This window comes from Neofelis nebulosa, chromosome 16, assembly GCF_028018385.1.
Source record: "Neofelis nebulosa isolate mNeoNeb1 chromosome 16, mNeoNeb1.pri, whole genome shotgun sequence".
NCBI classification, from domain to species: domain Eukaryota; kingdom Metazoa; phylum Chordata; class Mammalia; order Carnivora; family Felidae; genus Neofelis; species Neofelis nebulosa.
In genome coordinates, this window is record NC_080797.1 from 1,826,482 (window position 1) to 1,837,242 (window position 10,761).

At 55.9% G+C, this 10,761-nt stretch overlaps 1 protein-coding gene across 7 annotated transcripts in view; it reads right to left on the reverse strand.

Annotated features, from left to right (window-relative positions):
* MINK1 (misshapen like kinase 1) overlaps positions 1-5,499 on the reverse strand; it is a 44,243-nt gene extending 38,744 nt beyond the window's left edge. For 5 of the 7 annotated variants that reach the window (XM_058705319.1, XM_058705322.1, XM_058705320.1 and 2 more), the window contains exon 1: positions 5,166-5,462. In XM_058705319.1, the coding sequence (XP_058561302.1) occupies positions 5,166-5,222 (57 nt within the window). In that variant the 5' untranslated portion in view covers positions 5,223-5,462. Of the gene's footprint in view, positions 1-5,165 lie in introns of all 7 variants that reach the window. The other 2 variants (XM_058705316.1, XM_058705323.1) reach the window with 2 other exon arrangements.
* Between the last annotated feature and the right edge of the window lie 5,262 nt (positions 5,500-10,761).

Below are 10,761 nucleotides of genomic sequence, written 5' to 3' on the forward strand. Positions count from 1 at the left end.
CGCCCCCCACCAAGTAAAGTTTCTAATGTTCCTATATTCTGTGCGCATTCAGGAAACGGTCTGAAAGTCGACTTATTAACCTGATTACTTTTCATTCTATTCCTTAAACGTAGGAAGTGACTCGTCAGGCTCTGGGCTGATGGCTCGGAGCCTGGAGCCTGTTTCCGATTCTGTGTCTCCCTCTCTCTCTGCCGCTCCCCCGTTCATGCTCTGTCTCTCTCTGTCCCAAAAATAAATAAAAAACGTTGAAAAAAAAAATTAAAAAAAAAAAAAAAAAAAAGGGGCGCCTGGGTGGCGCAGTCGGTTAAGCGTCCAACTTCAGCCAGGTCACCATCTCGTGGTCCGTGAGTTCGAGCCCCGCGTCAGGCTCTGGGCTGATGGCTCGGAGCCTGGAGCCTGTTTCCGATTCTGTGTCTCCCTCTCTCTCTGACGCTCCCCCGTTCATGCTCTGTCTCTCTCTGTCCCAAAAATAAATAAAAAACGTTGAAAAAAAAAAATTAAAAAAAAAAAAAACGTAGGAAGTGACTGAGGGAGTCGGGGATGTAAAGGGGATGCTTGGGGAAGAGAAAGGACTTGAGATTTCAAGATGACCGAAAACACGGGACAAAAGAAAATGAGTAGAACCCCTGGGAATCAGAATTGACAAAAACTTCCAGACCTTGAGGATTCCAAGATACTGAGGAAAGCAGTAACAGTTAAGAAAGGGGGAGCTTTGGGGCGCCTGGGTGGCTCAGTGGGTTGCACGTCCGACTTCGACTCTGGTCATGATCTCACGGCTCGTGAGCTCACGCCCCGCGTCAGGCTCTCTGCTGCCAGTGTGGAATCTGCTTGGGATCCTCAGCCTCCCTCTCTCTCAAAATAAATAAATACACTTTAAAGGAAACAAAAAGAAAGGGGGAGCCTGAGCCTGTGGAAGCATGTCTAGGCTGAATGCCCGCAGAGCTCTGAGTCAACAGCTGAGTGCAGCCCCGAGGCCGATGTCACACCCTTCCCGGAGCACCTGGAACCTGGTGCCCGCCAACGCTCGGTGACTGCGGCAGGAAGGTCCTGTACAACTTTGGAGACGGCACCGTTAGTCAGGCCGACTCTTGGACGGCTTCTGGAGATGTTCTCTGGCCCCAGAGCTGTTTGATGTTTCTGGGTTGAGAGATTACCACATTCCTCATTCATAGACCGATGCCCGGGGACAAGCCTATAAAGGGCGTCCCACATACTTCCTGCCGTCTCGTCCCCCAAATGACGGGAGGACACCGTGCGTATCAAGCTGTCCAAAGGTGAAAGGAACGGAGGCCGGGTGCGAAATCCGGATTCTGCACGGCACAGCGTTGACTGAGCTCTTGGGGCGAGTGTGAGGGGGGTGCTGCCGCCCCTCCCGCTGCCCACAACCTGTCCCGTCCTGTCCACGGCAGGAAGGGGGCAGTGGCCGAACACCTGGCTCCAGCCGAGCTCTCTGTGGCCTCCCCTCCGTGGGCTCAAGTGGCACCGCGGGCTCCCCAACGGCCCCGCCTCCCCCTGCAGTTTTCCAGGGAAAGAGTCACTACTTAAGTTACTTGGGGCTGCAGGGGGTCGGTGTGCCTGGGGCACCCACCGCCAGCGTCTGGGCAGCTAGCACATCGGAACACGGGTGGGTCCCCCCGGGAACACGTGCCCGGAGCCGCCACTCTCCCAGGGCGCCGGCCCCACAGCCTCGTGCGGAGAGAAGGAAGGGGAAGGAGAGACACAACGACACAAGATCATCCGAAAAAGAACACCTCTGGCAGCATGACTGCCCATCAACCAGTCCCTCTTCACTGGGCTCCGTGACGTTATTTCAACCCGGCGACACGGGGGGCGGCTCCAGAGTTCCAAGGACCCTGCCGTCTGAAACTTCCAGCTGGCCGCACGGGAAAGAGAAGCTGTTTGATTTGGGAGGTGGGTCACCCACAAGGAGCAACGCAGAAAGGAAAGAGGTCAGCCTGGGGGCTGCTCCCCGCCCTCATCCCGTCCACTTTACTGATTTCTACCCTTTGCGAGAAGCCAAGAGCCACAAGTCAGAAGATTCTCCTGGAACATAACCAAGCTTGGACACGGAGAGGGTCTGAGGCAAGACGCCCATATTTTCTCTTGGCAGATCCTAATTTTACTCCAAGGGCATCACTCGGATGGAAGCTTCCAGAACTCTGTGCACCACCAGACAAAGCCTGATTCCAAAAACAACTCAGAAAAGATGTTCTTAATTGTGTGTCTCCAAGAGAGGGGCAAGAGGAACCCTAACAAGCATGACATTTATTGAATGCTTTCTCTGAGCGAGCATTGTGCTAGGGGACCGTCACTTGTTGGAATACGCGTTTATTCAACAAACACTGAACCCCCCTTACGTGCAAAACAGGCCCCGGAAAAGCAAAGATGAGCAAAACAGTCAAAAATCCTAGCTCTCGCTGAACCTGCCGACAAAAACAAACATGCGTGTCAGCTGATGACGACGAACGTGATGAAGGACGGTAAAAGCCGACTAAGGGAACGCTATATAAAACCTGCGTAAAAATAAAGCAGGCCGAGGAGCGTTAGTCCAGATACAGCTGTGCTGGGAGGCTGCTCTGACCGCCGTCTGATGACAGCAACGACAGAAAGGGCCGCCACACGGGCCCCCTGTGCCGGGAGCCGGGACTTAACGGCGCAGAACTCTGGCAGCAACTCTCAACTTTGGCACCATTACTGTCCCCACGTAGAGCTGGGAGGAAAGGCTCTTTGCTGCCAGTCGGGGGCCAAGGTGACTCAGTGAGTGAGGAAGCCCCTAGGCTGGTAGGGAAACGGGGTGTCAGAGAGGTCCAGCGAGCCCGTGGAGCCCGAGGTCACCCCGGGGCGGGCCCACTGGCCTCTCCCCGCGGTGCTGGGAGTGCGGGCAGGCCCACCTTCCCCGACGCCAGACTGTTACTCTCAGCACCAGCTGCGAACCACGCCTTAGCTTGAAACCAGAGAGAGACAACCCGGGCCCTCCAGGCCCGCTCAAAAGGGTTGGACGTGGTCCTCTCCCAGCCCCTCCCCGGGCCCCCAACACAAGATGGTGCAGGCCAGGGAGACCAGGTGTCGCCGCTAATTCTCCGGGTCGCCGTTTGTCACTGGAAAACAGGGACAAAACAAGAGATGAACCACCCACAGCCGCTCGCTCTCCAGGAGGTGGGGCGGAGGGGGCAGGCACTGAGAAAAGGTCAGCAGCGAGGAGAAGGCAGGCCCTCTCTAGCTTCATTTCAAAGAAAGCCCCCTCCCCCTCCTGCCCTGGAGTAGTGGGGTGGGAGGGGGAGGGGAGCACTTCCTCAAGCAGGAGGCAAGAAAGCACCCCGAGCAGGTGTGAGGCCTCTCCTGAGAGGAAGGAGAGGAGAATCAGGCAGGAGGCTAGCGTGGCTTCTAGCAGAGAAATCCAGAAGGGAAATGCCACGTCCAAGGTCAGATTTGCAGAGTGGCTGGAAATCCCAGGCTAGGGGTCCAGGCCAAACTACCAAGAGGCCAAAGGAAAAGAGAAGCCCAAGCAGAGTCCCACAGGGAAGAAACCAAAGGTCACGGTTTGGACCCTCCCGGTGTTTCTTGCATGTCAGTCCCCGCAGCCACGGGAGCCTGTGGCCAGAGTTAATCAACAACCAAGGTGGGGAGGGAAGATGGGGGTTCATCCTAGGGCACAGCCCATTACGGGGGGCTTGCAACTGCACCTTGTCCTACTCCACCTGGGTATCAGCTGAGTATCCCAGTTCCAACTGACCCTCAGAAGTTCCCTCCTAAAGCCTTCAGACCCTCTGCCGGCCAACACACACACACACACACACACACACACACACACACACACACACACAGAATGAAATCCAATGCTTAGTCTCCCTCCTGAGCAACTGTTCATCACCTTCTCTCCAGCAAGGCAGGAGAGAACACTGAACTGGCCCAACATTGCACCAAACAAATTATGACCTGAATGTCGAGAGAAACTGTGTCACCTAGAGAGACCCAATTAACGACATGACTCTGCTCTCCTCAATTCCCCTCTCCCCTCCGGGCGTATCCGGGGCACCCGTGTGGTTGACCGCCTTTTCCCACTACTGGCCACGTTCCCCGGCGAACTCCAAAGCCAGACACCAAACCCGGGCCTCCTGAGAAGCCCAACCCCGAGAGGGGAAATCCTGAGCTCCGCACACCTGGGCCTGTTGAGGAAGCCGGAAGGACACCGGACAGAAAGCGCACCTGGGTGGCGGTCTGGAGTGTTCACCTTGAGATCACTAAGTTGCTCCTTAAGCCGGCGCTGCGAGCAGAACAAACGCGGCCGACGAGCTCCCAAATGAGGGCGTGCACGTGCCCTTTTCTGGTCAGCCCCTCCCTGGAGACCCCATCACCTCCCCCTTCCCTCCAGCACACGCAGACCTGCCCGCCGCCATCCCGACCTCCCCACCGACCACACACATGTGTGTGTACACGCACAGAAACATCCTCTCCCCAGCCCGAGCCTGGGTTTCTTTAGGGAACCAGCGCGTCCCCCCTCCCCCCTGCACTTGTCTCGGCTCCAGCCCCACACCGCTGCAGAGTTGGTAATGTAATATGCGGGGACCCTGAGGCCGGAAATGCCTGGTTCTGGGCTGCTGCACTCGAAACGCGAGACCAGGCGTAGGGAGAGCCGCGCACGGGGACCACGGCGGCCGCGGGGGGCGCGGGGTGCAGACGGAAAGGCTGAAATTCCGGCCAGGGAGGACGTGCCATTCAGGGGCGGGCGAGGAGGAGGAAGGGCGAGGAGGGGGAGGCTGTCGAGGCAGTTGCAAAGTCAAGATCCGAGGCGCCGAGAAAGGGGAGGAGGAGGAAGGAGACGCGAGCAGGGGCAAGGCTGGAAAGAGGCCGAGAGCGGGGCCGGGGAGGGGCACCGCCGGCACGACCGTGCAGGTGGCGGGGCGAGGTCTGGGGGAAGCGGGGTGGGGGAAGGGGTCCGGGGCCCGAGTGCGGGCCGAGGCGGCGGGGGAGCGTGGGGGCGGGGCAGCACAGGGCGGGGACCGACCTGGCTCCCGGAATCCGCAGCGCGTGCACGGACAGGGGGGAAGCCAAGGGCGGGGGCCCCGCGGCGGGGGGCGCCCCGGGGGGCACGTGAGGCGCGCGGCCGCGCCGCTCCCCGGCGGCGGGGGCAGGAACCGGGGCGAGACTGGGGGCGGCGCGCTCACCCGCAGGGCGGACAGGTCGATGTCGTCCAGGCTGCGGGCGGGGGCTGGGTCGCCCATGGCCTCCGCGGGCAGCCGGGCCCCGGGGCCGCTCACGCGCCGGCTCGGTTATTCCGCTGCCGCCGTCGCCGCTTCTCCCCCATCGGGGGGGATCCCGGGGGCGGACTCCGCCGCGCCTCCCCCGGAGGACGCGGAGGGGGAGGGCCGGCGGGAGGACCGACCCACCGACTGACAGGAGCTGGCGCCCGGTCCGCAACCCGAGCCTCCCGACTCTCCTGCGCAGGCGCGGAGCGGCCGCGCTCCGGGAGGGTGGACGAGGGAACGTGACGCGAGCGCGCCGGGTTCCCCTCCCCCTAGGCGCCGACACCTGCGCGCAGGCGCAGCAGCGAGAGGGAGCGCAAGGCGCGCGCGAGGACCGACCGACCGCGCGAGCCGGGCGAGAAGTGGGCGGTGGCCGGGCGGGCGCGGAGCGCGCCCACCGGCCGGTGCGCGTGCGCACACGCGTTTCCTTCCCTTCGCCTGTGTTTTGCCCTCTCTCTCCCGCATTTCCTCCTTCGCTCTCCTTTGACGCTCTTCCTTCCCTTTTCCTCCTCTTTCGCGTGCCAGCTGCCAATCAAGCCACCCACCTCAATTTGCGGGGGAAGGGGGGCGGGACCTAGCCCCCCTATTACTAGGGGGGTTGTTATGGTAACTCCCCACGCGAGGGCTGGATGGCCTCTAGATAGGATGGGCTGTCCACCCACCTGATTGCCATGGCAACAGTGGAGCCGCCGAGGGAGGGGCCTCTGGGTGGGAATCTGGCTGGAGAAACCACGTGGGAGTTGGGCGGGGGTGCCGGCTGCCTCCGGAGTGCCCTTTACCCCCTTCCCCGGCTGGGGGACCTCAGAGGGGACGGGGAATCCTACCGCACCCCTTTGTCTCTGCACCCCTCGTTCTGCGCAAAGGAGCTGTTTCAACACTTATTCATTGATCGCTGGAGCCGCGGGTGGGGGAAGGGGTAGTAGGGAGAGGAGGAGGAACCCACGTCCAACCTCTTCAAATCGTGCGCGGGTCACCTTGGGTCTGGTGTTGGCACAGCACCCCCAGCCATTAGCCTCACGGGAGGCGGGGTGATGCTGTGAAAAGAAGGAGGAGTCGTGTTTCGCCACTGTCGTGCTGTGTGACCTTGAGTAAGTTGCTTTGCTTCTCTGGGCTTTTCTTTAACTGTGAAGTTGAGAAGGAAGGCAGTTTGATCCCCGAGATCACTTCCAGCAACAGTATTGTCTGTGAAAGACTCCGCCAGCGCCAGCGGTCTTCATGCAAACATCATTTAGGAGAGTTAGAATGAAAAGTCCTTGGATAGGGGTTAACATCCTCCTTTCCGGACACTTCTCTTTGGCCCATTCGTATGCACATCCAGTTTTGCTCCCCTCCCCTCCTATCTACCTTGTCGTTGTCCTTGTCCAAGCCACAGTCCCCACTTACCCCCATTACTCTTTAAATTTTTTCAACGTTTTTTATTTATTTTTGGGACAGAGAGAGACAGAGCATGAACGGGGGAGGGGCAGAGAGAGAGGGAGACACAGAATCGGAAACAGGCTCCAGGCTCCGAGCCATCAGCCCAGAGCCCGACGTGGGGCTCGAACCCACGGACCGCGAGATCGTGACCTGGCTGAAGTCGGACGCTTAACCGACTGCGCCACCCAGGCGCCCCCCCCCCCCCCCCCATTACTCTTTAAAGCCACCTGCTTGGTCTCCCTGCCTGGATCCTCTTAAGTCAATTTTCCATACCCACAGTGATCTTTCTAAAACTCACATCTGATGTCACTCATGTTTGAGACCCTTCGCTGCACCCCTCCCCTCTGTCTTTTGAATACAGTAGGGCACCAAAGAACTTCAAGATTCTGCCTGCTTCTCCTGCCTTGTTTTTCACCACTCCACCATTCAGCCTCATATATCCTAGCCATGTTGAAATCTACTCACAGTGGCCAGAACTCAACAGACCCTCCTGCAGCTTGTGCACCTGCTGTTTCTTCTCCCTGGAATATTCGGGCCATGCCCACTCTCACTGCCTTTTGCTTTGTCCTACGTGTGTCTAAGTCACCTCCTCCAGGAAGCCTTCCCTGACCCACTAGGGCTGAGTTTAGCTCTTCTGTTTTAGCTGCCTGGCTTCAATGTATGCTCACGTTTGACACTTTTAAGTGTCTGTTGAATCTCCTTAAAGGCAGCAGTCATGTCAGCCTTGTTCACTACAGGTCTTGGCACCCATTAGAGGTTCAGTATCACGTAAGTGAATGAAGCCCTCTGTTATCTGGGCAGGCACTCATGCAAGATCAAGACCATGGGAGAGGAGGGAAAAAACAATTTGAAGTTAGTGCTTTGGGCAGGTCATTAATCTCTCAGAGACTTAGAGATAATAGGGAGATTAATAAAGTGAAACTAGATATGTAAAGCACTTGGCATATACTAGGTCTTTGATAAGTTTACTTATGCCCGACTCATAGGCAGTGTTTAATAAGGGATACTGAATTCGAGCACCTGGGTGGCTCAGTCGGTTAAGTGGCTGACTCTTGATTCCGGCTCAGGTCATGTTCTCACAGTTCATGAGTTGGAATCCCTCATCGGAGTCCGGAGGCTGCTTGGGATTCTCTCTCTCTGTCTCCCTCTGCCCCTACCCAGGTTGTGCTCACTCGCTCTCTCTCTCTCTTTCAATAAATATTTAAAAAAAAAGGGGGGGGGGAGCTACTGAATCAATGAATGAGCAAATGAAGACCACAAGGATAGGATAGCCCTCAAACCTCAAAAGGCAGTGCAATCTGGAAGGTGAGAAGTGCAGAGAAACAGGACTGACCCCCTGTGCTCCTAATTATTGAAGCTGGAGAAATTCAATGTACAGTGACCCTAATCTCCCCCTCCACAGAATAGTAATAGTGACCGTAACCCCATACACACACACACACACACACACACGAATTATAAAGGATCCCTAGGTTGGTTTTTTCCGGTGGTGAATCAGACACATTCTGTGCAGATCTTCACATCTGATGGCTTCCAGAGAGGCTGACCTGCTGAACTTGTCTTCCTCCGGTTGCTTTAACAGTAACTGCTAGAACCTGAATACACTGCAGAATTGTCCCCGTCCTCAGAGTCATGCTCACTGTTTGCATGGCTCCTATGGAAGCATTCTGTCAACCTAGAGTTTAGTGGTTTCTTGAGATATTAAAAAAAAAAGACACCCCCTCCTCCGAGGACAAACGAAATCAATAAAGAACTGCTTGGCCCCGAACATTAAAAAAAAAAAAAAAAAAAAAAAGGGACATATGGATACATGAGGATTCGTATTGTCTTTTGTATGTGTATAAGAGACTGTCCGTAATAAAAACTTAGAGATGATGTGGTAGAGAAAGCCTGGATCGGGCTTCAAGGAAAGTTAAAATATTAAAAATAAAACAACTTATAGGACCCCTCGGGGATGGATGAACATCTCATACAGGCCCAGGGGCCGTCAGGACCTCCCGCCCACTTTGGGAGGCTGGATTCCTTCTCTTGCCGGGTCTAGGGCCACCTCTTCTGGTTCCAAGCCCGCTGCTTGCCCCCCGCACTATGGTGGCCTCCATTCGAGAAACTCCAGGACTAATGTGGGGTTCGGGGGTGGTGCTGAGGGACCAGCAGTGTGGTGCAGAAACCCACCAGCCCCAGCCCACCTCGGGACAGCTGCCGCCCCCACCGCCCTCCTCCACAGTTAATGAGGTAAAAGTCCCCCAGGGAAGGAGGCACTTAGGCTGACAATGAGGCTAATTAGCAGAATGCCAATTAGTACCAGGGGACCGTTGGATGTGGGAGGGGGGAGGATTTCTCGTGTGATGGGGCTTCTTCAGAGGAAAGGAGGGCTGGGTTCAAAGGCTGGGAGCCAGGCGGCGAGCCTCCCCTCCCTCCACGCTGTCATCCACCAGCATGCCCCCTCTTCCAGAAAGCCTTCCTAAACTGCTTGCCCTGCCCCACCCCCAGCTCGTTTCTCCCCGCTCCTGTGGTCAGTTCCAAGACCGAGGCTGAGGGACATCACGGACGGAAACCCAAGATCTGTGCTCAACTTTTTTCCTAATTGCAAAGCAGTTCGGATACAGAAAGAGATAGGAATATGTATATTACAACTTCATCGACCGACCACTCAGCTTAAGAAAGAAATTACACGGGGCGCCTGAGTGGTTCAGTCGGTTAAGCGTCAAGACTCTCCATTTCAGCTCAGGTCACCATCTCCCGAGTCGAGCTCCGCACTGGCAGCACGGGGACTGCTTGGGATTCTCTCTCCCTCTCTCTCAAAATAAGCAAACATTAAAAAAAGAGAGAGAGGGGCGCCTGGGTGGCTCAGTCGGTTGAGCGTCCGACTTCAGCCAGGTCACGATCTCGCAGTCCGTGAGTTCGAGCCCCGCGTCGGGCTCTGGGCTGATGGCTCGGAGCCTGGAGCCTGCTTCCGATTCTGTGTCTCCCTCTCTCTCTGACCCTCCCGCATTCATGCTCTGTCTCTCTCTGTCTCAAAAATAAATAAACGTTAAAAAAAAAAGAGAGAGAGAGAAATGCTACCAATTCACGTGGAGAACTCTGTATACCCATTGTCACCTCCTCCCCACCTGCCCTGGGACGTGACCTTCTTCAACCCAATGTGTGCCACACTCGTACCATTTACAGGCAGGCCTAGTCTTAGCATATATTTTTTTAAATTTTTTTAACATTTATTCATTTTTTGGTAGAGACAGGGCGTGAGTGGGGGAGGGGCAGAGAGAGAGGGAGACCCAGAATCCGAAGCAGGCTCCGGGCTCCGAGCGGTCAGCACAGAGCCCGACGCGGGGCTCGAACCCACACACCGTGAGATCATGACCCGAGCCGAAGTCGGACGCCCAACCAACTGAGCCACCCAGGCGCCCCAAGCATATTTTTTTTTAAAAATGGGAGGTTTGCGGCAACCCTGTGTCAAGCAAGTCTGTTGGTGCCATTTTCCCAACAACGTTTGTTGTTCGCTTTGGGTCACATTTTGGTAATTCTTGCGATATTTCAAATTCTTCATCCTTATATTTGCAGTGGTGATCAGTGGTCGATTCTGACTCACCAAAGTCTCGAATAACGTGTAGCGATTTTTAGCAATATATTTTTTTTCTTCTTTTTTTTCAACTTTTTTTTTTTTTAATTTATTTTTGGGACAGAGAGAGACAGAGCATGAACGGGGGAGGGGCAGAGAGAGAGGGAGACGCAGAATCGGAAACAGGCTCCAGGCTCCGAGCCTTCAGCCCAGAGCCTGACGCGGGGCTCGAACTCATGGACCGCGAGATCGTGACCTGGCTGAAGTCGGACGCTTAACCGACTGCGCCACCCAGGCGCCCCAGCAATATTTTTTATTTAAAAACAATTAAAAAACCAATTTTTTTAAGTTCATTTAAGTAATCTCTATACCCAGCGTGGGGCTCGAACTCACAACTCTGAGATCAAGAGTCACACGTTTCTCCGACCGAGCCAGCCAAACGCCCTGGCGATATTTTTTTTTTTTTTTAATTTTTTTTTTCAACGTTTTTTATTTATTTTTGGGACAGAGAGAGACAGAGCATGAACGGGGGAGGGGCAGAGAGAG